This window comes from Ovis aries, chromosome 12, assembly GCF_016772045.2.
Source record: "Ovis aries strain OAR_USU_Benz2616 breed Rambouillet chromosome 12, ARS-UI_Ramb_v3.0, whole genome shotgun sequence".
NCBI classification, from domain to species: Eukaryota; Metazoa; Chordata; class Mammalia; order Artiodactyla; family Bovidae; genus Ovis; species Ovis aries.
Genome location: NC_056065.1, coordinates 2,551,022 through 2,578,769, shown reverse-complemented (window position 1 = coordinate 2,578,769; position 27,748 = coordinate 2,551,022). Strand labels below are relative to the sequence as shown.

Sequence of the window (27,748 nt, the reverse complement as noted above, 5' to 3'; positions counted from 1 at the left end):
CGCTCTAGAAATCCTACGGAGCCTTGAGGATTCAGGGACCCCTTGATTACAGACCTACATTCTAACACAGAGTTTTTTTTAACCTTGCACTATCGACTTTTGGGACCTGACAATTCTTTGTGTGGGGACCGTCTTGGGTATTGTAGGGTGCTGAGCAGCACCCCTGGTCTCTGCCCACTAGATGCCAGGATGCCCTACTCCTGCCCTCAACTGAAGACGTCTCCAGAATCGCCAACTGTCCCCTGGAGGGAGGGCAAACCACCCCTAGTTGAGAACCAGTTTTCCAGAAGGAAGGACAACTCTACATAGAATAGTTGTAAAAACAAATACTGGCTTGCAGGCCCAGCACCTGGAAGGCGCCACGCACTGTTAGTTGCTCGGTCGTGTCCGACTCTTTGCAACCCCATGGACTGTAGCCCGCCAGGGTCCCCCATCCATGGAATTCCCCAGGCAAGAATACTGGAGTGGGTTGCCATGCCCTCCTCCAGGGGGTCTTCCCGACCCAGGACTGAACTCAGGTCACCTGCATTACAGACAGATTCTTTACCGTCGGAGCCACCAGGGAAACCCCATGCACTGAACCTGTAGGAAACACACCTATCTCACAGCCTTTCTGACCCACATGTGATGAGGGGGCCTGAGGCTGAGTGTGTCTGGGTCAGCAGCATGGAGACAAGATCCCAACGCCAGCCCCTCACCTCATGTGTCCTTTGACCTGGAGTTGGGGGGAGCGAAGGAGGCAGCGGTGCGGGGCAGAAGTTGGGTAAGTGGAAACTTGGTGGCCCACAGGAGTTTGTAAATGAATGATTTCTGCAGATACTTTGTGCAGCTAACGATTTGGCAGTGGTCGCTGACGCTGTCCCTTTAGGGATAATGGCAGTGCGGACATGACAGCTCCGGACAGAAGGCTCCAGAGGGTTGGGAGGATGAGCAAGATTCATGACAGCATGATGCTCACACCCTCAAGCACAAGACATCATTCCAGGGCTGACGGGGTAAGGGCTAAACATGCCTGTCCAAGGAGCCTGCGGTGGTCCTGGAGAGACAAATCCCACCGCCTGGTCCTGAGACAGAGGAGCAAGAATGGCTCACAGCCGAGACTCAGATACCAACCTTTAAACTGCCTGAGGCTCTGAAACACGGAATCTTAAAAAGTGGTCCAGTTTGCTGCTCTGACTATCACGGGGCCAAACAAACCACAGAGGACAGCAGGAAGCAGTTTCCCCACGATTCCTCTGGCTTTTCTGGATGAGTAGCCACCTAGCAAATGGACACACTGCTTAAAACAATTTGGCAGCAATGTGAAGCCTTGCTATCACCCGTACACTCCTGCCAGCTCCCATATATCCTGACTGAGGGTATAGGGGATCCCTTGTGCCTGAATGTGGGCAAACCAACGGAAGCTGGGCCTGATGCCAGCCCCTCACCTCATGTGTGTTTCTGGACCCCTTTCCTTGTCTGCTGTCTCCCTTCCCACTGCTTCTTCCTTGGTGTTGCTATCACTGTTTACATCAGTTACTGCAACAGCTTCCTGAGTGGTCTCTCCCCACTTCTGCCCTTTCCCCTCTGACTCATTCTCCATCCATAACCAGAGCACTTACTCCTCAGAGGAAATCAGTTCAGTTCAGTTCAGCTCAGTTATGTCCGACTCTTTGCGACCCCATGGACTGCAGCACGCCAGGCCTCCCTGTCCATCACCAACTCCTGGAGTTTACTCAAACTCATGTCCATTGAGTTGGTGATGCCATCCAACTCTGTCGTCCCCTTTCCCCCCCCCGCCTTCAGTCTTTCCCAGCATCAGGGTCTTTTCCAGTGAGTCAGTTCCTCACGTCAGGTGGCCAAAGTATTGTAACTTCAGCTTCAGCATCAGTCCTTCCAATGAATATGCAGGACTGATCTCCCTTAGGATGGACTGGTTGGATCTCCTTGCAGTCCATGGGACTCTCAAGAATCTTCTCCAACACCACAGTTCAAAAGCATCAATTCTTCAGCGCTCAGCTTTCTTCATAGTTCAACTCTCACATCCATACATGACCACACGAAAAACCATAGCTTTGACTAGACGGACCTTTTGTTGGCAAAGTAATGTCTCTGCTTTTTAATATGCTGTCTAAGTTTGTCATGGCTTTTCTTCCAAGGAGCAAGCGTCTTTTAAGTTCATGGCTGCAGTCACCATCTGCAGTGATTTTGGGGCCCAAGAAAATAAAGTCTGACACTGTTTCCACTGTTTCCCCATCTACTTGCTATGAAGTGACGGGACCGGATGCCGTGATCTTAGTGCAAATGCAAATATAGATCGGTATCCCCTAGTCAACCTCACTACCTCACTGCTGCCCCAGAATTGAAGCTGAAGTCCGTGACTTGCCTGGAAGCCCTGTGTGATGCAGCCCCAACTGCAAGACCATTTCTTACCCTCCCCGTGCATTCTGAATCCCAGCCCACATGGGTAGATTCTAAAGCTCTACTGTGCTGACTTCTGCACAGACTGACTTCTGTCTAGAAGCCTTTCTGCGTCTGCCCGCTCTCATTAGGGTGTGCCAGGTACGACTGACATGCCCCCTTGTCTGTGCTCCTGGACACCACTCCCCTATTACAGCACTTGTCACTATGAATTCATTCCCAAAGTCACCCCTCTGTACACCCTGTAAAGAGGAAGGCACTGTAGGGAAGGTACCTCTTCTTGTTTATTCCTAGGGTATAGCATAATGCCTAAAACACAGCAGGCGCTCAGAACCATGTGAGAGATGGATGCAAAATGCGCAGAGGAATGCCTGAGCAAAACAAACCACTTGGTTCCCATGTTTTAGACCGCGTGTTTCCCCATGAAACCACCAGGCGGCGCAGGAGAGCACAGGCTTTGGACCCGGAACGGTGAGGGCGTTTAGTCCGTGGGGGAAAATCCCCTCCCTACACAGGTGCTGCTCTCCGGCTGGGAACCATTCAGCTGGGAGTGAGTTAAGGCAGAACAGCTCCAGACGGGAGACTTGGCTGGAAGGCCTCGCAGGAGGTTGCTGTTTCTTCCTCTTCTCTAAGATGACCCTTACAGTGTCTCAGAAAGAGGCTGCGATTGCCCCTCTGTGGTTCCTCACCTCCAAAGACGAGACTCAGGCTGTCCATCTGAAACCTTGGTGCTGAGGGGCCAGGCAGAGGCTCGGCACTCCTCCCAGGAGGACAGTGGGGATGACTCCAGTTTTGGCTCTGAGAGCACCACGTTTTGTTCAGGAGCCGCCAAGTGGGAGGAAGTGATGGGAAAGAGAAGGGTATCTTTTTCTGGGAATCTTGATGGAAACCGGAAGCCAGAAGCTATTCATTAACTAGATACACACTGGCAGGAAGAGAGGCCAATTATTTGCAGTGTCTTTAACCCACAATTTAAACAACACAGTAGGAAAAGAACAGAGAAATAATCTCATTTAGCTATTTGACAATTCTCTCTCCCTCTTCCCTTGGAATCCAGCTTTTCCGATAAAGTCTTTACAGAGGAAGATACTTTAAAGATTTGGCTTTATGGAATCGCCTTACTTCTCAGATGAGGACACAAGAGCCTAGAAAGGGGAGGTGATATCCTCAATTTCACCTCACACATGGCTTTGTGGCAAAACTAAGAACCCAGGTCTCCTGACTGGTAGCCCGGGGTTTTTCCATCAGATTTCCCTGTCTCTCCATATATATGACAATTACCGAGCAAAGCTGCAATTTAAAAAAGAAATGTATAGTTTGGCAGTATCTCAAAAATTAAACATAAAATTACCATCAGTTCAGCTCAGTCCAGTCGCTCAGTTGTGTCCAACTCTTTCCGACCCCATGAATCGCAGCACGCCAGGCCTCCCTGTCCATCACCAACTCCCGGAGTTCACTCAAACTCAACGTACATCAGAGTCGGACACAACTGAAGCGACTTAGCAGCAGCAGCAATGTCCATCAAGTCGGTGATGCCATCCAGCCATCTCATCCTCTGTCGTCCCCTACTCTTCCTGCCCCCAATCCCTCCCAGCATCAGAGTCTTTTCCAATGAGTCAGCTCTTCACATGAGGTGGCCAAACTACTGGAGCTTCAGCTTTAGCATCATTCCTTCCAAAGAACACCCAGAACCTATCTCCTTCAGAACGGACTGGTTGAATCTCTTTGCAGTCCAAGGAACTCTCAAGAGTCTTCTCCAACACCACAGTTCAAAAGCATCAATTCTTCGGCGCTCAGCCTTCTTCACAGTCCAACTCTCACATCCATACATGACCACAGGAAAACCATAGCCTTGACTAGACAGACCTTAGTCGGCAAAGTAATGTCTCTGCTTTTCAATATGCTATCTAGGTTGGTCATAACTTTCCTTCAAAGGAATAAGCGTCTTTTAATTTCATGGCTGCAGTCACCATCTGCAGTGATTTTGGAGCCCCCAAAAATAAAGTCTGACACTGTTTCCACTGTTTCCCCATCTATTTCCCATGAAGTGATGGGACCAGATGACATGATCTTCATTTTCTGAATGTTGAGCTTTAAGTCAACTTTTTCACTCTCCTCTTTCACTTTCATCAAGAGGCTTTTTAGCTCCTCTTAACTTTCTGCCATAAGGGTGGTGTCATCTGCATATCTGAGGTTATTGATATTTCTCCCGGCAATCTTGATTCCAGCTTGTGTTTCATCCAGCCCAGCGTTTCTCATGATGTACTCTGCATAGAAGTTACCATATGACCCCATATTTCTGCTCTTAAGTATATGCCCTAAAGAATTAAAATCAGGGACATGAACAAGCACACGCATGCTGCATGCTAAGTTGCTCAGTCGTGTCCGACTCTTTGTGACCCCACGGACTGGAGCCCTCCAGTCTCCTCTGTCCATGGGATTCTCCAGGCAAGAATACTGGAGTGGGATGCCATCACCTCCTCCAGGGGGTCTTCCTGAGCCAGGGATCAAATACCACATCTCCTGCAGCACCTGCATTGCAGGCAGATTCTTTACCACTGAGCCGCCAGGGAAGCCCCAAGCAAGTACACGTACACACGTGTTCGTAGCAGCATCATTCACAATAGCCAAGGGGTTGAAGCAGCCCAGTGTCCATCAGGAGATAAATGAATAAACAAATTGCTGGATATAGGTGGGAGAAGCTGAGCAGCCAGGGGCGGGGTTCGGGGGCGGAACTGTCAAGGACCTTCAAGGGGAATGCCACTAACTACGGAGCATCCCGTGGAGGAGTAAGGAAAGCCACATATCCTTGAAAGGGCAGACGGAGGCTGCAGAAGAGGGGGTGGTGATGACGGTCTTGGAAAGTTGGAGGAGGGTGTGGATTTTTTCTGTTTAGCTTCATGGGGGCAAAAAAAGGATCAAATGAGAAGAAATTCCAGAGAGGCAGCTGCTTCTCTGAGATGCAGAGAAGAATAATCTAATAAATATAGCCATCATACAAAGCCATCTATGAAAATGAAACACCACCCACACAAGCTACCACTATGATGCATTTGAACAATCCTCTTACATTGAATTAAATAGGTAAGAGGTGAACTATAAGGATATAAAATACATTAAAGGGAGGCCTACTGCAGGGGGAGAGAGTCAGGAAAAGAACAACAATAAAGAAAACCAAAAGAGAAATCTTGTGTGAATTGAGGTATACTATGAACTGCTGCTGCTGCTAAGTGGCTCCAGTCGTGTCCGACTCTGTGCGACCCTAGAGACAGCAGCCCACCAGGCTCCCCTGTCCCTGGGATTCTCCAGGCAAGAACACTGGAGTGGGTTGCCATGTCCTTCTCCAATGCATGAAAGTGAAAAGTGAAAGTGAAGTCGCTCAGTCGTGCCCGACTCTTAGCGACCCCATGGACTGCAGCCCACCAGGCTCCTCCGTCCCTGGGATTTTCCGGGCGAGAGTCCTGGAGTGGGCGCCATCGCCTTCTCTGACACCATGAACTAGGGACTATGATTAGTTCACATCTTGTATATCTGCGAGCCCCACTCCCCAACCCTCTGTGTGAAAAGTAAATGAAAGAGAAGAAAAAAAGAGAATAGAGTCACCCAAACAGCCCAAGCTGGAATCAAGATTGTCGGGAGAAATATCAATAACCTCAGATATGCAGACGACACCACCCTTACGGCAGAAAGTGAAGAGGAACTCAAAAGCCTCTCGATGAAAGTGAACGAGGAGAGTGAAAAAGTTGGTTTAAAGCTCAACATTCAGAAAACGAAGATCATGGCATCTGGTCCCATCACTTCATGGGAAATAGATGGGGAAACAGTGGAAACAGTGTCAGACTTTATTTTTGGGGGCTCCAAAATCACTGCAGATGGTGACTGCAGCCATGAAATTAAAAGACACTCACTCCTTGGAAGAAAAGTGATGACCAACGTAGATAGCATATTGAAAAGCAGAGACATTAGTTTGCCAACTAAGGTCCCTCTAGCCAAGGGTATGGTTTTTCCTGTGCTCATGTATGGATGTGAGAGTTGGACTGTGAAGAAAGCTGAGTGCCAAAGAATTGATGCTTTGAACTGTGGTGTTGGAGAAGACTCCTGGGAGTCCCTTGGACTGCAAGGAGATCCAACCAGTCCATTCTGAAGGAGATCAGCCCTGGGATTTCTTTGGAAGGAATGACGCTGAAGCTGAAACTCCAGTACTTTGGCCACCTCATGCGAAGAGATGACTCATTGGAAAAGACTCTGATGCTGGAGGGATTGGGGGCAGGAGGAAAAGGGGACGACTGTTGGAGATTACGAGTGAAATGACACAGAACAAGACACACAAAAGACAGACGACACGCACACTCCGGCCGGAGGAACAGAACTGGGCAAAAAACTAATTGCCGTTTATTATAAAAGCCCCCTAGGCAGAATTCCAGACTGCACGAATAAGCCTTTTCAGCACAGCGCAGGTGCATACATGTTACTGTACAGCAAAGGGGAGTAAAATCCTCGTCTACTGCAGAGTCTGTTCAAAGCCCTCTATTCCTTCCTTATCACAAGAAGGGAATGCTTCCTCGTTTGCAAGGGACCATTAAACTCAAGGCTGTGTCCAGACTCTTTGGCAGAACGCCTCGTTTGCAAGGACGTCCAACCCTAGCAGAGAGGCCCGTTTGCAGGCACATCTCTGCTACCTTATTAACCCTTCAGACGACAGAGGATGAGATGGCTCGATGGCATCACCGACTTGATGGATGTTGAGTTTGAGTGAACTCCGGGAGTTGGTGATGGACAGGGAGGCCTGGCGTGCTGTGATTCCTGGGGTCAGAAAGAGTCGGACACGACTGAGCAACTGAACTGAGCTGAACATGAAGTGTTCTGCAAGTGACACTGCTTTTCATAAAGAATGCAAATGGCATTTGGTCAGGTGTGTTCCTGCCCCCTCAGGAAGGCAACTGGATGCTTCTTAGGATCACCTTGGCACTACTGTAAGCACACAAATCTCTGGACCCTCAAACGTCTAGGCAGGGACCAAATCAAGCCTGCTGATTAGAAAAGCCTTTTTCAGTTTGAAGGCCTTTAAAACTGTGGTCATCTTACACGAGGATGCTTCACGTACTTGGGCAACCTTCCTGAAGGCAAGGCCTTTATATCTGCAAGCCTTGCGGGAGATATGAATTCAAATTATCTTAAGACGGGGCCTAGGGAAGTACATGTGAGTTGAGTGATGATCAGCCACTGGTGGAGACACCTGGAAATGACAGCCTGTCTTGACCAAGTTCAAGAGCAGCGGCTATGCAGAAAGACCACCTGGGTCTGAAGCTGCTCCCCGCTTACAAGGTGGGGAGTACAGAAGGTGCAGAAGTACTGAGCCTTCAGGTCTTGGCGTTTCTCATCTGAAAACTGCAGATAAGAGGAACACCTATTCTGCAGGGCTGCAATTGTGACTTGATACCCTAATCCTATACAAAGCACTTAAAGCTTAGGGCAAAAGCTCAAGAAATGTTAGCTGCTGCCACCCAGCAGGCTTCCACCTAGCTCCAGGACACTACCAGCAACAGCCCCAAGGAGCAATACTACTTATTCAGCACAGTCACTTTCTGCTTTTCTCTTTTTCCTTTCTTGTGGGTCCTGGTTTGCTTTCTCTTCCCAGACTGGGGGGCCCCCGGTGTTGATTCCTCAAGCTGTCCCCAGCAGATGGATGAGAGGACTGCAAGCTGTTGCAATGGGGAGCTCCCCACATTCTCACAGCCCCATTCTGAGCAGGCTGTACTGGTGGTCACAACACATTTGAAGTGACGGGGAGAAAAGACAGGCTGTGCCGAGACACAGCCCGGTTGGCAGCTCCACACCCCATGCCGCAGAGTCCGCCATGGACTCCTGAGCGGCAGTCGGCCAGCCATTCGATCACTTACCAGACCTGGTTTCAGAGAAAGAACAGGGACGAGAGACGGAGACGGGGACAAGGGTCAAGCTCTACTGTCACAGGGCTTACAGCGTTCCAGTGGGGAAGACAGGAGATAAACCTCGAACGGCAGTAACAACAGAGTGAGGCACCAGGAAGTGCAAAGAAGAAAACCCAACCCAACCTGCACACAGCAGCCTTTCCCATAACTGCCAAAGCTCGCAAGCAACCAGACTGTCTGTCAGCAGGTGAGTGCATAAATCAATTGTGGTCCATCCAGACAAACGGGATATATTTTAGCACTAAAAAGAAACGAGCCATGAAAAGACATGGAGGAAACAAACTCATATTAGCAAATGAAAGAAGCCGGTCTGGAAAAGCTGTATACTGTATGAGCCCATAGTTAACTACGGGACATTCTGGAAAAGGCGGAACTCTGCCTTAAGTCTCTGCCAGAGCAAGTGATGGTGGCCAACCCCCTTGCTGCAGTTCACTCTGAATAAAGAGCCTCTGCTTGTGCTCACTTGGGTGGCATTTATCTTCACACCAACTTTACACAATCACTCTCTTTTCCTAGTCTGCCTTTTCTGTTCTTCAACCCAACTTTCTGTTATCTTTCAGGCGCAGGTCAAGTGACACCACCTCTGGGAAGCCTTCCTTGGTTTCCCCGGACCACCAAGACTGGATCCTGTCCTCACCCTCCATGCCCTCAGAGAATTCTGGGATATACCTGCTGTAATGAGTGCTAGGTCTTGGTGTAGAATGTTGTCTCCCAGCTACGCAATGAGTTCCCTGAGGATGGGGGACAGTGTCTTATCCAACCCACACAATGTCAAGGACACAGAGAACCTCATGGGCATTTACTGAATGTTTATCCAGCATCCCTGCTCTCCTCCTCCCATCCACTGTACCTGTATCCATTAGCTAGCACTGCCGTTGCAAAGTACCACAGACCAGAAACTCACTGTCTCAGAGTTCTGGAAGCTGGCAGCCCAGGGTCGGGGTGTCAGCAAGGCTGGTCTCTCGCGAGGCCTCTTGCCTTAGCTTGCACGTGCGTGCCTTCCCGCAGTGTGCTCACATGGCCTTTGCTCTGCGCAAACACACCCCTGGTGTTTCTTCCCCTCCTTATAGGGTCACCAGTCCTACTGGGTGAGAGCCCCCCCTGCTGACATCATTCACTGTCAATTACTTCTGTACAGACCCAATCTCCAAATATAGTTACATGTGGGTAGACCTTCAACACATGAATTTTAAGGAGGGGCACAACTCAGTCCGTAACAGCACAGACATTTTCCTTAGCAACTTTGTCTCTAGAGTGATCCTACCCAGTTCTAGGGTTGGGCTGTGATTAGTATAAAAAAATTAGCGCTTTCTAACTCTCACCCATATGGCCAGTTTAGGAATGGACACCTTATCCAGCCAGAAGCACTGTGCTTCATGGAGACTTCTGCTAAAAGCTCTGAGAAAGACAAGTTTCCCCGTCTCTTGAACGAGATGCAGTGAGGGCGCCCCCAGCGGAAGAGGGTGGAGCTTCAGGGACGGGTGGCGGGGGGGTCTCGGAGCGTACTGTGGGGACACCCCAACAATGCAGAAAGCAGACAGAAGACGTAGTGAGACCTGACTGTTTCCGTCACTGAGGGAGGGTTTCCTGAAGAAAGCCCTACTTGGGGATTTTAAATTACATGTGTGTTTCTATTAAAAATTCTTTTGAATTTTTAAGCCAGCTGGAGTTGTTTTCTATCACTCGCAACTGAGAGTGCTATCAGAATCAGCAATGCCCCTAGAATGTTCGTTGAAGCCACAAGCTTCCCATGATCTTCACTTTCTGTGTTAAAGAAGCAGGTCCCCTCCGCCTGCCTGCCTCTGCCTGGACCCGGCCCCATCCCTCTGCAGGGTCTCTGACCACCAACTCTCTGCCCTTCTGAAGGTTTCCAAACTCTTCTTAACTGGCTGTCTGCCTTCGCAGAGAAACATCTTCACGTTCTCTCATAATGAAACCAAAAGATCATTCTCTGTATTGCATAGCTCCCTATAGGTACCTAATTTTTCCTTTCATTTCTTCTCATGAAAGTTTTTTTCCCCCCCTCAGTAGAGGTCAATGGCTTCTATGTTTGCTGATTTTGTTCCCATTCATTACTCATCCAACCACACCCTGAACCTCTCCTGTCTGGACCCCGAATTGGCCTCCAGATGGCCAGATTCAGGGTCTGCAGTCTGTATCTTGCCAGGCCCCTTGGAGGTACTAACAACTGTTAATCACCCAACCCGTCCTTCATCCTACCTAGCATCCTTTCCTGCCTGTTAGCCTCTGAAACCCCACTCTTGGGGCTCGTTCTCTTCCCGGCCCTCATAGCCTCCGTGGCAGCACCGATCACACCGCTGGGCCCTCTTCCCCTGCCTGATGTCCTCAGCGTCTTCACCGGTGCCCTGGCCCTCCATCTCTCTTCTGTGTTTGCTGGTGCCCACCTAAGTCACCGAGCCAGGCTCTTGAATCACTCTTACCCCCAACTTCTCACACCTCACATCCAGGCACCAAGGCCCCTGGATGCCTCCCTCTGGGTGTCTCTCATTCCCCCTCCTCTGCACATTCCCAGTTGCCTGCCTCTCATAACATCACGTCTCATTGCAATAACCTCTCGCGGGGTCTCCTTCCAATCCATTCTCCATGTTGCTATTACAGCGGTTTTTCTAAATCCCCACCTGATCATGTCACCGCTCTGCTGAAAACCTTCCCATTTCTTCCCATCGCTCTATGTAAGATCAAATCCAAACCACTGAACACAGCACATAAGGCCCCTTAAGACCAGGTCTCTGGAGTCCCCTCCAAGCCCAGCCAAACCCTGAATGCTCCCTTGTGCGTTAGTTGCTCAGTCGTGTCTGACTCTTTTGCAGCCCCATGGACTGTAGCCCACCAGGTTCCTCTGTCGATGGAATTCTCCAGGCAAGAATCCTGGAGGGGGTAGCCAGTCGCTTCTCCAGGCAATCTTCCCGACCCAGAGATCAAGCATGTCACACTGTATCCAACCTCCATAATTTATCCATGCCAGCCCCTGTGCCTGTAAAGGCCTTCCCTCCTTGTCGTGTGATTAATTCCCACTCAGCCTTCAAGACTTCACTGCTCAGACCTCTTCTGCACGGTAAAGAACGCCTTGCGCCCCTCCGTGCCCCCTACCGCCAGCAGAGCTGGGAGTCCCTCTCATCTCCACTATAGCTTAAACCGCCTCTCTGGGCAAACCTGTATGATTAAACTAAGGCTTGGAGGCCTTTTCTGTAGAAGTCTAGATAGTATTTTAAGTAGGAAGTCAAGAAACACCTGGAGTAACAGGCAAATTTGGCCTTGGAATATGGAATGAAGCAGGGCACAGACTAAGAGAGTTTTGCCAAGAAAATGCACTGGTCATAGCAAACACCCTCTTCCAACAACACAAGAAAAGGCTCTACACATGGACATCACCAGATGGTCAACACCAAAATCAGATTGATTATATTCTTCGCAGCCAAAGATGGAGAAGCTCTCTATACAGTCAGCAAAAACAAGACCAGGAGCTGACTGTGGCTCAGATCATGAACTCCTTATTGCCAAATTCAGACTTAAATTGAAGAAAGTAGGGAAAACTGCTAGACCATACAGGTATGACCTAAATCAAATCCCTTATGATTATACAGGGGAAGTGAGAAATAGGTTTAAGGGACTAGATCTGATAGATAGAGTGCCTGATGAACTCTGGATGGAGGTTCGTGACACTGTACAGGAGACAGGGATCAAGACCATCCCCATGGAAAAGAAATGAAAAACAGCAAAATGGCTGTCTGGGGAGGCCTTACAAATAGCTGTGAAAAGAAGAGAAGTGAAAAGCAAAGGAGAAAAGGAAAGATATAAGCATCTGAATGCAGAGTTCCAAAGAATAGCAAGAAGAGATAAGAAAGCCTTCTTCAGGGATCAATGCAAAGAAATAGAGGAAAACAACAGAATGGGAAAGACTAGAGATCTCTTCAAGAAAATCAGAGACACCAAGGGAACACTGCATGCAAAGATGGGCTCGACAAAGGACAGAAATGGTATGGACCTAACAGAAGCAGAAGATATTAAGAAGAGGTGGCAAGAATACACAGAAGAACTATACAAAAAAGATCTTCATGACCAAGATAATCACGATGGTGTGATCACTCAGCTAGAGCTAGACATCCTGGAATGTGAAGTCAAGTGGGCCTTAGAAAGCATCACTACGAACAAAGCTAGTGGAGGTTATGGAATTCCAGTTGAGCTATTTCAAATCCTGAAAGATGATGCTGTGAAAGTGCTGCACTCAATATGCCAGCAAATTTGGAAAACTCAGCAGTGGCCACAGGACTGGAAAAGGTCAGTTGTCATTCCAATCCCAAAGAAAGGCAATGCCAAAGAATGTTCAAACTACCACACAATTGCACTCATCTCACATGCTAATAAAGTAATGCTCAAAATTCTCCAAGCCAGGCTTCAGCAATACGTGAACCATGAACTCCCTGATGTTCAAGCTGGTTTTAGAAAAGGCAGAGGAAGCAGAGATCAAATTGCCAATATCCGCTGGATCATGGAAAAAGCAAGAGAGTTCCAGAAAAACATCTATTTCTGCTTTATTGACTATGCCAAAGCCTTTGACTGTGTGGATCACAATAAACTGTGGAAAATTCTTCAAGAGATGGGAATACAGACCACCTGACCTGCCTCTTGAGAAACCCGTATGCAGGTCAGGAAGCAACAGTTAGAACTGGACATGGAACAACAGACTGGTTCCAAATCGGAAAAGGAGTACATCAAGGCTGTATATTGTCACTCTGCTTATTTAACTTCTTTGCAGAGTACATCATGAGAAACGCTGGGATGGAAGAAGCACAAGCTGGAACCAAGATTGCCTGGAGAAATATCAATAACCTCAGATATGCAGATAACACCACCCTTATGGCAGAAAGTGAAGAGGAACTAAAAAGCCTCTTGATGAAAGTGAAAGAGGAGAGTGAAAAAGTGGGCTTAAAGCTCAACATTCAGAAAACGAAGATCATGGCATCCGGTCCCATCACTTCATGGGAAACAGATGGGGAAACAGTATTAGACTTTATTTTGGGGGGCTCCAAAATCACTGCAGATGGTAATTGCAGCCATGAAATTAAAAGACGCTTATTCCTTTGAAGGAAAGTTATGACCAACCTAGATAGCATATTCAAAAGCAGAGACATTACTTTGCCGACTAAGGTCCAGCTAGTCAAGGCTATGGTTTTTCCAGTGGTCATGTATGGATGTGAGAGTTGGACTGTGAAGAAGGCTGAATGCCAAAGAATTGATGCTTTTGAACTGTGGTGTTGGAGAAGACTCTTGAGAGTCCCTTGGACTGCAAGGAGATCCAACCAGTCCATTCTGAAGGAGATCAGCCCTGGGATTTCTTTGGAGGGAATGATGCTAAAGCTGAAACTCCAGTACTTTGGCCACCTCGTGTGAAGAGCTGACTCATTGGAAAAGACTCTGATGCTGGGAGGGATTGGGGGCGGGAGGAGAAGGGGACAACAGAGGATGAGATGGCTGGATGGCATCACGGACTCGATGGACGTGAGTCTGAGTGAACTCCGGGAGCTGGTGATGGACAGGGAGGCCTGGCGTGCTGCGATTCATGGGGTCGCAAAGAGTCGGACACGACTGAGTGACTGAACTGAACTGAAGACAGTTTCTGTCACAAGCGCTGAACTTTACCATTAAGGAGTGAGTGGATGGGTGTGTCTATCCGCTAACAAAACTTTATTCACAAAACAGGCAGCGGACCGGGACTGGCAGGTTGCTCACCACTGGCTTAAGCTTTCTCCCATCTTTGTGGAATTCTCGAGGCTCAGACCATGCCTGCTCATTGTCGTGTCCGCAGTGCCTGGCAGGGTCCCTGGCAGGAAGTATTTAGGGAAAGGAAGATCCAAGCAAACGTTTCAGACCTGCCACTTCTCTTCTGCAAGCTACTTGTTTTACAATCCTTTTCCAAAATCTCATAAATGGAAACAGATACTCCTGCTTTGTCTGCTGCAGGTGGTGGCTGTGACAACCCCACGAATAGTGTGTAGGGACGTGAAGCCCAGCTCGAACGGAAGCGGTCTCACTGCTCACGTGACGCCACTACACAGACCTTTAACCTGTGAGTCTGGACCCGGGAGAGGGTCTATGATCTACCTGCCGTTTCTCCGCCCGTCTGATGGGTGGCGTGGGGCTTGGCCGCAGCCCACTCCCTGCCCTACCACTTCGTCTAGCTCTGGGGACGACGCCCAGGGGTGAGGCTCCTCAACCATTTCTCCTCTCCCCATCGCCCCACTCGCTTTGTCCTAGCTTCCAGATTCCATAGTTGCCCCCCCCCCCCGGGGCAGGTGTGAAACAGACTGTGTTTGAGACAGATGAATGGCTCGATGGCCTCTGAGGCCTCCCAGAGACTAGAGCAGGTTCTCTGGGTTAGAATCAACAGAGGTAGAAGCTGATGGCAGCGTGGTAGTGGATGGTGGGAAGGAGGACGGCATCACGGTTCCTAGGCTGGGAGACTGGATGGGATGACACTCATAACTGGCATCAAGAATTAAGGAAGGGGAAACGTCTGGAAGTGACTGGGGCTAGGGAGATCGTGAGCTTGGAACCAAATATGTCCGGTTCGAAATGCCCAGGGCTGTGAACAATACACCTCTGCAGGTAGCCTGATGCTGTGTTTCAGAATTACTGCCTGCAGATACGCACAGCGACAGATTAGTGCTACAGGGCCACGTGCCAGCAGCTAGCTCTCAGAATACATTAATGAAATGACTAGAATAGTACCACAAGAGCCAAGTAAGGAATACGCTCACACATCACTGCCACAGGATATTGTGGGGGGAGCAGAGAGATAATAAAAGCCCGACCGAGCCAACGCAAAACTCAGTCACCCTGCATCAGATTAAAAAAACAAACACGCAGCAGGGTTATTTCTGCGGCTGCCTGGAAGCAACCTGTTCAGAAATCAGAGAGAGGAGCTGAAACAAAAGAGCAAATAGAAGCCCATCAAAACAAGGAGTGGGGAAGGACCGTGTGCGTGGGGTCTCAAAAGAACTCAGGAGTATCCCAGGCCAGGCCCTGGGCTCCCTGCAGACAGGCAGGCAGGCCCTCTTAGGGGAACTCAGGACTAGGATGTAAGGAATTTCTTGTCATTTGTTCCCAGTATCAACGGGGAACAGTTGCAAATGATGTATACATGAATATAAATCCAACTGGCTCAGGTCAGATAGATATATAATATATAAAACTTGTAATAATCACATTTTCACTCACTTTCCTTTCTTCAAGAACAAAGAAAGAGCTGGTATGTGTCCTCTATTATGTTTGTTTTGGCAGAAAAAATAGCCGAGGAGCTGACCTACACTGTCTGTGCACCGCTCAAGCCCTGTGACCTGGCTCCCACCCCATGCGGCCTCTTCTCCTGCAGGGCCAGCCCGGGCCTTGCACCCCCCAGCCCCCCAGACCAGCCAGGAATTTTCTGGACCTTCGGCCACCTCTGTGAACGCTGCAAGTGCTAACCCCCTTACCTCTCTACAGTGCAAATGCCCCTCCTCACCAAGGCCCTCAGTGGCAACCCCTCTGCAGCGCAGACCCTACCTTCCCACTGAAAGTGGGCTGCGATTTCCCCTGTACCCCCAGCACGCTCTGTTCCAGGGGTTATACATATCCTCCTGCCAGTGAGACTAGCTGTTCCTACAACCATCTCCTGCATCAGAATCTGAAGTTCCTGAGTCTATGCAAACCATTACAATAAATATTCGTGGAGTGAGTGAACAGCCATCTTATCAGACACTTCCTCTTAATTGAGAGATATGCATCCATCAAGAATTAGTGTATTAGAAATTCTTGATTAAATCATATATAATAAAACTTGTTACAGCATACACTTGAGTAATAAAAATAACAGCAATAACCTAATAACATCTATGAAGCATCCTATAAAGTAGACAGACCTTGTCCCTGCTCAGCAGACACACTTGTCCCCCTTTTCCCTGAAATCCACCCCTACTCCCTCTCACGGCGTCTGTCTGATCTCAGTCAGGGCCTCCCCATTTCCTCCGTTCTGCAGACAGACTCTCAGAACTTGGGATTCGGGGGCTCCAGGCACTAACCCCTGAATGGCCATCTATTCTGTTCCCAGCCTCCCTGCACCCTCATCCTGAGGGTTTCAGCTCAGCCGCTCTGATTCTGAGGTCACCTTCTGCAGAGGGGTGCCCCAGGCGCCGGGGAGGACCCTCCTCCCTGCTCCCCTCCTTCCGCAGGTCCACAGCTCCCTTCCATCTCTTACGCCAAGGGAGGAACCAGGCAACAGATGGTGACCCCAGCCCGCGTGCTCCCTCCACTCACAGGCATCTGAAGGCCGGACGGGTTTCCTGGGAAACTCAAGTGCCCCATACTGGTGATCCCCAGCCTCTCCCAAAGAGAGCACCAAGCAGGGAAGAGGAAGACAGAGGGGAAGACGAGACCGATGGGAAGGTGCAGGAGGAGCTCCATGCCTTCCTTCCAAGTTTCCCCAGTGAAGCTAGATGCCTCACATCTCCCCTTCACCCCCACAAGCCGGCCACAGTCTCAGCATCTTCACAAAGTTTCGCTGCCCATGCGCCCCTCCCCCTCTCCCTTTCGGGGCTGCAACTACACGAGCCCTCCTGGGGCCCCAGGACTTGACCGCCTAAGAAAGCACTCACCAGCCTGCTTCTTCACCTGCCTCTCCCCTGCCCAGGAGAGGAGACCCGCTTCCTCCCTGCGTGGGGTCCGACCAGTTGTCTTCTAGGATTTTCCAACAACTAAGGACACCTTGTATGTGGATTCAAGCCCCCTTCCCCCTCCTCCCTTCTCAGGGATGGAGGAGGGTGGTCTCCATCTGCTCGGTGGTTGTGCTGCCTGCCTGGCTCCCTGGCATTGTCAGAGGGAGCGATCTGGGGGGAGACAGGGGCTGTGTTTAACCATTGAGAGGGCTCCCTTGGCGGCAGGGGCACCGGCAGGTCTGGCCCCTCCTTGCCCTGCCTGAGGTCACGGGGTCTCAGCAGGAGTGGGGGATGGGGAGCAACAATATCAGGTGACCCCGATTCCCACCAGGGGAGGGGGCAGAGGGGGACACCTGGGTTTAGGATTAAGGATTTGGTTGAAAACAACTGTTTCCTGCCCAACACCCAGAACTAATCTATTGGTTGAAACCTAACCTCTTGGCTATTTATTAGGCTGGGAACAAGGGAAGGAGGGGGCAGGAAAGGAGAAAGAGGGAAGAGGCCTCTCCCTTGGGGTGCCCACCATGAGTATCAGGTGGGCTTCTCAGGCTCCCTCCAGGCTGCCAGGGGCCCAGAGCACAGGCAGGCGCCTTGGTGCTCACAAGCCACCAGGCCGCTCGTGAAGGCTGCGCCCACCCGGCACGTGTCCCCCTTCTGGGCAGGAGGTGCAGGCCCCTCAATGCGGGGGGAGAGCTGGCTGGGACACTAAGTCAACAGAGCTTGGACAGGGAGACCAGCTGCGTGATTTTGCGTAGCTGATTTGCGTGGGTCTACCAAAAGCCTATTAACCTTCTGCTTACAATGGATCCTGGGTTATTTTTATTTATTTTTCCCCATCACCACAATGCTTCAATGAATATCCCTCTACATATAATACAGAGGAAGTGGGGTGGCTGCCTTATCCTGTCTCTTTAACCCCACGCCAACTGGAACCTGAAATATATCTTCGCCTGGTATAGAGAGGCAGCCCGAAGTATAAGTGGCCAGTCCAACCCTGGACATCCCAGCGCACAAGCCAGCAGTTGCTGGACACACTGGAAGGGACTGCACCGGTGCTGCAATCCAACCGAGCCAGCTTTCTGACGTTCTCTGGGGCTGTGCATTTTCTCCATATTATTATTATTGCTTACTCGCTCATCCTCCAAGAGGCAGGACTGGGAAGCACGTGTGGAATGGAAAAGGCTCTCAAATGTAGCCAGAGCCGCTGCCTGGTAGCTGGTCAGACTCTGCACAGGGGCTGCCTTCGATAAGGTTGGTGGATATCTGTGAATTTCCGTTATTCTGGCTCTGCTCACTGCCACTGCTCAGTGTTAACTGAGCTCTGTCTGACCAGGCTCCTTACAAAGACTAGCAGGTAAAACAGACTGTAGAGGAAACAGAAGTTAACAAGTAGGGTATGCAGACAGCCTCCAGCTTGGAGACACCAGCTAGAGACACAGGCAACAGCCTTCCTTCAGTGGGGGGGGGGGGGGGGGGGGGGGGGGGGGGGGGGGGAGAAGTTCTGCCGCCTCCAGGGAGGACAAGGAGAGCCCCCACCTCTCCATAACTCAGGAGCCAGCTTCGTGTTCATCTCCCTGTTTTCCACCCTCAGGGAGAGAGTTTCACAGCAATTAGACACACATCTTTTTCACAGCTGGAGGGAGAGGAGAGAGGGCTTGTGAAGCTCCCCACCCCGCCAGCCAACGTGGGGGAGAAAACAGCAGGATAGCAGAGCTGGCCCCCTGCTGGCTGACGGCCTGTTAGCAGAGGCTAGAGGGAAGAGTAATCATAACCTACAGACTCGATCCTGTGTGTGCAAGGGTGCAGCCCAAGGTCTAGGGAGGGTGAGGACGGACCCGGGTTCAGAGGAAAGATAGAGACTGGAGACAGAAGGCCTGAAGGGGGCTTGGATTTAGTATGGAAAGACCTAGGGTTCCTCAAAACATGAAACAGAGAATTACTGTATGCCCCAGCCAACCACTCCTGGGTATACACCAAAGAACTAAAAATATATGTCCACACGAGACTTGTGCATAAATGCGTTCAGCAGCATAGCTGATCACAGACAGACAGTGGAGACAGCCGGAACGCCTATCAGCTGAGGATGGATAAATAAAATGCAGTATATCTGTATATATAATGGAATATTATTTAACCACCAAAGAGGAATGCTACAATGCGGATGAACCTTGAAAACCCCACGCTAAGTGAAAGAAGCCAGACACAAACGACCACGTATTGTACCATTCCATTAATCTGAAATGTCTGAAATAGGCAAATCCACAGAAGTAGGAAATAGACTGATGACTGTCTAGGGCTAGAGGAAGCCTGAGCTCCTCTGGTGGCTCAGATAGTAAAAAAATCTGCCTGCAATGCAGGAGACCTGGGTTCGACCCCTGGGTCAGGAAGATGCCCTGGGGAAAAGAATGGCTACCAAACCAGTATTCTTATCTGGGGAACTCCATGGACAGAGGACCTAGTGGGCTACAGGCCATGGGATCGCAAAGAGCTGGACATAACTGAGTGACTAACCCTCACTCCCTGAGAGAAAGACCGTGGTCAGGGGGAAGAGGAGGAGCGGCTAATGGGTACGGGGCTTTTTGGTGAATGGAGAAGGTAATGAAAATGTTCTAAAGTTAACTGTGGTGATTAGTGCCCAACTCTGTGAATATATTAAAAATCAGTGCATAATATTTTTTAAACTTATTTTTTATTGAAGTATAGTTGATATGCAAGTTGTGTATTTTATAATGGTGAATTGTATGGTATGTGAATTCTATCTCGATGAAACTATTGTTTAAAACATCAATGCGGAAAAAAGGATTAATTACGGAAGAACTTGGAAGACCTTGTTAGAAAACTGTGATACTAATAAACGATTAAATTTATAAGCGTAGCTTCAAATGTTCAAAGGAACTCAAGTTTATTAATGGACTCAAACAGATGATTATTAAAATTTATGAGATTTATAAAAAGAATTGTAAAATGTATCAGTTGAAAGGTTTAAGAAAAAACTAGGTTTGGGGATCAGTATATTGAATATTGATTTTTTAAAAAAGACTTTGGGCTAACTCCTTGGATGCCACCCAGAACAAGTCCGAGTCTGCGTACCCCCCCGCCTCTGCAGTAAGCTGCACAGCACTGTGCAGACGGAGAGCCGCAAGAAGCGCGGCCGGAGGCCTCAGTCTCCATCTCGGCAGCTCCCCTGAAGGCTGGTGGCTGTGCCCCAGCCGGCTTGCTTCCAGACCCTCGCTTCCGCACTCCAGTCACCGGCCACTGCATTCCCAGGCTCCCTGAGCGGGCTGTCTGCTCGCAGCCAGGCCCCTGTCCATCTGAGGAGCTACCATCTGGACCCATCTGTTCACCATGTCACTCATGTTAAGCTGCTTACTCCACCCTCTCTTTGCGGGATTCCAGGCCCAGTTTCAACAGACCAGGGTTCTAAAGCCATTTGAAAACCACAGGATGAGCTCAAGCAGGAAAGAAAAGGATGGGGGCAGGGGAGCAGGAAGGCTGTTTGAAGAAGCTTGGGGTGGGGAAAGGAGGACGGACCTCCAGCCCCTTCACTGACTGTGAGCTTTTGGGGGCCGAGGGCGGTGTCTTCTCCTTCTTTCCTATACTCTTCATAGAAATGAGCACCAGATGAAAGCAGAACAGGACCAACTGGGAACATGCAGCCCGGGGGAAACACGCCAGACAGGGATTCCGAGCCACAGCCTCAGGAGGAAGGGATGTGCTGTGATCCGTCTGGCTCAGGAAGGGGGTGCAGGCTTGGGAGCCACATACCCGAGGTTCCCTCTCACCTCACAGTTCAGCAATCTGTTTACCCTCTCCCTCTGTCAGAGCCTTAGCTTGCTTGTCTTTGAATGGGATAATACACGTTTATTACAATATTATTGTGATTATTAATTAAGTGAGTTGATTTAATTCATTTTAAGTGAATTAATGGGCTAATGCATTTGTATGGCATCTAACGGGCTTCCCTTGTAGCTCAGTTGGTAAAGAACTGGCCTGTAATGCAGGAGACCCATGTTCAACCCCTGGGTTGGGAAGATCCCCTGGAGAAGGAAATGGCAACCCACCCCAGTATTCTTGCCTGAGAAATCCCATGGACAGAGGAGCCTGGGGTGGCAAGAGTCAGACACGACTTAGCAACTAAACCACCACCACGATAGCATCTAAGGCAAGGCCTGGCCCAAACTTGACTTTCAAAAGCTGTTGGTTATTTCTTCTTCCCCACATGTGACAGATGGTACAATGCTTTGCTACACGGCTTTGGACAAGCTGGACTTTCGACCCTAGCTGTGTCTTACAGACCTACAAAATACACAGTGCCTGTGCTAGTAACCATAACCTAGCTCTGGGGCCTGGAGAAGGCCATGGCGACCCACTCCAGTGTTCTTGCCTGGAGAATCCCGGAGACGGAGGAGCCTGGTGGGCTGCCGTCTATGGGGTCGCACAGAGTCGGACACGACTGAAGCCACTTAGCAGCAGCAGCAGCAGCAGCTCTGCGGCCAAGGAATCATTACCCTCTGGTCGTACGGTCATCTGCATAAGTGCTGTCTACTGTGGACCAGACAGAAGGGCAGCTCCTGTGAGATTCCAGAGCAGCCAAAGCAGCCCTTTGCTTCCCTCTCTCCTGCCTCAACCCTGCGCCGTGAACCAAAGCGCTAGGAGCTCCTGGAGACCACTTCCCCAACCCGCATTCCGCCCCTGCTCCCCCAGCCTCTTCCACCAGTGGCCCCACGCCCCATGACATCAACCACGCCAGGCGGGAGTCGACCTGAAAGGAGCCGGGTCCGTTCTTCTGAGGCTTCCATCCTGCTGTCAACACTGGCCTAGCTGCTGATATTCCAAGGATAGCACGTCCCTGGCTGCATTTTTCAGGCTCCTGTCTGACATGACAGGGAGGCGCAGGGAGGAGAGGACGAAGACAGCAGGAGGGAGCGGCATCTGTTCCCTCCCCTCCCTCCAGCCCTCTGCATTTACATCCAACTCAGACACTGGTCTGGGTCCAACTTCCGTCCTGGCAGGCTTCTGCAGGCTGGAGATGTGAAAATACAGGAGCGTGGAGGAGGGGGTGTGGGACAGACAGGGGACGCCGTTCCCTGTGTTATGAGATGCGCCGTTTGTCTAGGGGTCTGCGGCTGAGTGCTGGCTATGATGCTTACGCCAAAGACACGGCCGGCTCCAGCGGTGGAGGGGAAAGCCGCCTTAACGCCCCCAGTGAGTGCACACACCTGTGTGTGGCAGGGCCTCTCTCTGCTGTAGTCTCTCATCCTCCCGTTAGAATCAGAAACTCACAGGGTGACACGCTGTCTCAAACCCAGCAGCCCCACCTCCGCTATACAGGTGGGTTCAGCAGGGCAGCAGAAAGGCTGGGGGGCGGTGTAGACGTGAGCACATCGCGTCCACAGAGATGAGGCAGACGGCACACGCCACTGAGCGGGCCAGCTCTCCCTGCCGTCACCGGTGGCTCCACACCCAGCCCTGCACACCTCAGCACCCAGGAGAGGGTGGTAAGCATGGGTGCTGTCTCAGGGGCCCGGAGTTGGTCCTGGGGAGGAGAGTTCCCAGTGAAGCCCCACGGCCCGCCCCCGATCATCTCCCAGCCTGGCCAGGGAGGCCCGCTGCAGTGTTTTTGGAGGGAGAAGGCCGAGCACCTGGCAGGGAGGCTGAGGGGTGTGAATGCAATTAACCAAATAACGCCATCTGAGACCCCGAAGGCCTGGGGAGGCCGGTGGTTCCTCTGCCTGCGTCAGAGGGCAGGTGTCTGCTCCAAGCGCCGGCAGGCCCGGGAGCCGGGAGCTGAGGCACCAAGGGAGGGAGAGGTTAGTCTGAGCCGGCAGGTGCTCACGCTGGCCTGGCGGAGGGGGAGGGCGGAGGGGGCGTGTGCGGGAGCAGACCTGGGGCGACCCCAGATGGCTATGGCCCGGAACAAGAGAAAAGCAGAGAGAGGAGGGCAGACAGACAGATGACTTCCTCATCTGAGGCCTCCCAAGCGGAGACACAAAATCAGATTTCTACCTAGAACCTGGCTAGAGTCCTGCTCAGAATCATCTGTGCAGCCCAGCCCACCCTGAGAACGCTCCGCAGCCCCGAAGTCGCAAGGCCAGCTGCGTGGTCCCAGCGCTGCAGGATGGCTTGGGTTTCCATCCGGGCGCGGGCGCTTTCTCAGCCGTGAGCGCTGAGCACACTCCTTCACCTGTCGTCGTGACACCCGTAAAACGTGGTAAAAATGTGCGCCGTTTCACAGAGTTGCCGTGCGGAGGATTACAGGGAACACGCCGAGCGCGGGCCGGGGAGCCCTTCGGGGCTGATTCAGGCAAGGCTGACTGTTACCATCCTCTAAAGAGCCTGCTCAGTCCTCCTCCTCTCAGAACTTCCTGGGCCCTCAGTAGCCTCAGAAAGCCACTCTTGCTTTCTTTTTTTAAGTTTCCCAGTCAATCTGAAAGTCCTCTGATCCTTTGACCTTTCATGATGCCTCAGACTGGAGGAGGCGGTGTGGTGTCCCAGCAAGAAAAATGGCTCACAGTCCGGACATCTGAGTCCTAATACGAGCTCTGTTAGGAATTCGTTTTGTGGATGTTAGAGAAATAACTTCTTGAGCCTCAGTTTATCCATCAATCAAATGGGAATGCTGACACCAGCCTTGCCCTCGTCCCAGAACTTTCATGAAAGTCAAATGATACAACTAATCTAAACAAATGCACTATAAAAATAAAAGCTCTGAACCAATATTAGGCTTGCAGACGAGACTGGACGTGTCCAGACGTATGAACTAGAACAGGTTTGCCCTGCATCAGGCAGGCTGCGGCAGGGTGGGACTCCAGCTGCCAGTCAGATGGACTGCCGGACAAGGACCCTGCTATCGTCAGAGAAGCGGGTTCCTCAGGGAGGGATCTGGCTGGGCAACCGTGAATGTGTGTGCCCAGCGAGGCGCACGCACAGAGATAGAAAGTAGGGAGGGTGCAAGTACCAAGAGAGGGGGCACAGCAACCCAAAGCTGGACCAGCCCCTAATTCTGCACACACCTGGGGTCTGTTCCTATGCTGTGCCACAGATACTTACATGCCCGTTATAATAACCTACGCATTCTTTTTGCAACCAGAGTCCTCCAGATACAAAGCAAAAAACCCCTGGTGTCCCCCTGCTACTGCCAGTATGTTTAAGTTCAGTCTTTAGTAACAACGATCAGGTGCAAAAGTCCTGGGGTCAGATGGGTTTCCCAGGCGGTCCCTGAAACCTGACACTGTTCTAGGGCAAGCTGCAGATCTAGAAGAACCCCCACAGAAACTAACTTCATAAAACAGGTATATCCGAGCCACTGCTGCTATGACACGTAATAACTTTCATATACTGAACACCTGCTGCTGCTGCTAAGCCACTTCAGTCGTGTCCGACTCTGTGCGACCCCATAGAAGGCAGCCCACCAGGCTCCCCCATCCCTGGGATTCTCCAGGCAAGAACACTGGAGTGGGTTGCCATTTCCTCCTCCAATGCATGAAAGTGAAAAGTGAAAGTGAAGTCGCTCAGTCGTGTCTGACTCTTAGCGACCCCATGGACTGCAGCCCACCAGGCCCCTCCGTCCATGGGATTTTCCAGGCAAGAGTACTGGAGTGGGGTGCCATTGCCTTCTCCAGAATACCTACTCTAAGCCTACTATATGCCAGGCACAGTGTAGGGCTCCTTTATGTTTCATCTTGACCACAAGATATTCCTTGTTACCCCCATGTAGACAGCTAGAGTGGCTTGAAAGGAGAGCTGGATTTTGTCCAGAGCCCAAATCCATGTTATCAGCATGTCCCGTTCCTAACTTTCAGCTCCCTCCCTGCCTGCATCCTCCCAGCCCAAATCCCCAACTCTTTCTGGGAGGAAGGAAGACGTCTGGAAAGGGAACTGGAGCAATGAGGCAGAGATACCCCCACTCAAGAATGGGGAAACGCTTCTCTGTTCAGGCTTCCAGGACAGACTCCCTCAGCCCAGAAGCCTCCAGGCTGCTTGTTTGTGGTTCAGTGCCAATTACTCCTTGGTTAAAACTGTAGCCCTTAATTCTTGCATGTCCTCCTCTGACATTCCTGCCTGGAGACTGAAACAGGAGCTGCCGGGAGCAGCAGCAAATTTTATCCCGGAATGGAACAATGCAGACCCTGGACACAGGGTGTGGCTTCAGGGACGTCAGCTTCAGCCCCGAACCATGCCCTGGACAGCTGTCCATCCACCAGGGCCCCCGCCCACCCAGAGAAGGGGTTCTCACAAGGGCCCCCATATGCTGGTGCTGTCATTCAGGAGGCTCCCCGGTTGCAGAGGCCAGGCTAAGGGGGGTGCGGGCCACAAACACAGCTGTTCCCCAGTTTTTCAAATGAGGTGAACAGCCAGGACAATATGCAGGGCTAACGCCGGCTCACTACATCTGCTGGAGAAAGAGGAACAAGAGCTTCCCCAAAGTCAGCCTCCTGGCCAAGGCCAGCCTTGCAGTCTGGCTCTGTGGCCCACTATGGGAAGGAGGATGGAGCTGTCCCTCAGAAGATTCCAGAGCCAGAAACTTCTCTCATCAAAGAGAAGGGGCAGGAGGCAAGAAATTCCCCCCACCCCGCCCCGGAGCCAGGGAGCCAGGCACTCACCGTCTCTGCCTCATTCAGCCTCCTTCCTGGAACGCCAGAGGGGGCTCCCTTCCCGGCTGCAGAGGCAAGGAAAACTCCAGCGTCCCAAACTGCACAGAAGTCAATCAACCTGTCACAAAGCAAACACAAAGAAGAACCCCAGGGTCACTCGAGGAAAGAAAGAGAAAAGGCTTTGTGCTTTGTAGCTTGTTCATTCACTGGGAAATTACATCTTTGTCTACACCCGTTTGCACAGTTTCACATAGCATAAGAACATCTTTGTTCACAGAAATTCAAAGCACTCTGCAAGAAATGGGAGAGATTCTGCAAGGTGCCTAAGCGTGCTGGACTCTGGGGAAGGAAGGTCGTCTCTCTCTCTCTCCATAAGATCATTATTGTGACCTGACAAATTGCAGAATCCTTAGTCACCTAAAGGAGGGAAACCATATCTCAAAAGAATTTCTCCTACACCCAAGGGAGAATTTACCCAATAATTATTTCATTAATTTTCTTACTTAAGTATTATGTTTTTCTTCTCCATCTACAGATAATCAAACCGAGTTCATCATAAATAAATTGTACATTAAAAGGAGACCTGATTTTGGTGGTAGGAGACATGGGTTTTAGGTCCTAGCTTTTTTTATTATTTAGGGTGGGGTCACAGAGAGACTGAGCGACGTGTAACTAATTTTCCTCATCTGTAAAATGGGGAGAAGGTACAGGACAGTGCATCAGATCACCAGGCCATTAGCTGACATTTCAAATGTTCTGGTCCCAGGTCTGATCCTTTGGGGCAATCATTTAGCCCTTCTCAGTACAGATAACATACCTCAGTCATTTGCTTTAACATTAACATGTGTCTGTAGGAAATGGTAACATCCGCCTGTGTGGAGGGGAATGTGGCAATCTCTATCAAAATAAGTGTGCATTTCCTTTTTGGCCCAGCAGTCTCAGTTCTAGGAATCTTTTCAAAATACATCCTGTATGATGCCCATGTTGTGACCTTGAGGATTACTGTTAAGTGAAAAAAACCATGGTAGGAAAAAGTGTGTTTAATATGCTATCATTTAAGAAAGGGAGAACAAATGTATATATATATATATTCTGAAAAGACAAGAAAAAGATAAAGCATAAAATAAAATTTCAAGTATCTATAGGGAAAGGGAAGAATAATGTGGAGGGAACAGGGACACTGAATACATCTTGTTTTGCGGATTTGCTTTGAAACATGTCCGTATTTGACATAATAATAAGGCACTATATTTTTTAAAGACATTCCTAAAATGAAAGTGTAGCAAATGAGTCTATGTGTCCAGTTGGTTGGTATAGCTACACATAGAGAAACTCAAATATGGCAGTTTGGCTGTATATCATTAGAGGGATACACCTTAATAAAAAGAACTGCCCCATCCCTCATCCCCCCACCCAATACCCTAAATTGTTTTCCGTAATCATATTATTGATGAAGATATAGTGTTTTAATTGTTGTCATTCTGAGACTTTTGTATGTATATTGTGGGATAAACCAAATGAGTAATAATATTTATATTACTGAAAAATAAGAGTTTCTTGTTGAAAGAAGAAATAAATGTAAGCTTGATGAGATCAAGTTTAAATCTTGTAGTCCTGAGTGTGAACTGGGAGTATCAGGATGAACTCCATGTTTTACCTATATCCATACACACACACACACACACACACACACACACACACACTTCCTAGCCAGGCCTAGAAACAAGGATGGTCCTAGAAGGAATGAGTATGCCCAGAATCAGATCATGAACGCTATGCACCATCCCCTAAAGGAATCAGGCTTTCTTGGAGGAAGGTCTGATACAGCAAATATGTAAGTTGAGTCTAGAACATCTTGTCACATCAGAAAAGCACACATTTCTAGAGTTACACCAAAAAGATTCAGAAGCTACCCAGCCTAGGATGTCCCTGGTTAAGTTGAGAATTAAAACAAAACCATGGCTACAATAGTTGAAACATAACAAATGTGTTTAAATCTTACAAATCCCCAAGAAGATTCTTTAAACCCCCAGATAACCCATGAGTCACCTTTTAGGGATGCTAGGAACATAGTTCATCATTTTAAAATCTG

At 50.0% G+C, this 27,748-nt stretch overlaps 1 protein-coding gene across 19 annotated transcripts in view; it reads right to left on the bottom strand.

Annotated features, from left to right (window-relative positions):
• The window catches only part of NFASC (neurofascin), a 202,196-nt gene that overhangs the window by 74,156 nt on the left and 100,292 nt on the right, over positions 1–27,748 (bottom strand). For all 19 annotated transcript variants that reach the window (XM_042256949.1, XM_060396009.1, XM_042256945.1 and 16 more), the window contains exon 2: positions 25,666–25,774. In XM_042256949.1, the coding sequence (XP_042112883.1) occupies positions 25,666–25,774 (109 nt within the window). The remainder of the gene's footprint in view (positions 1–25,665; positions 25,775–27,748) is intronic.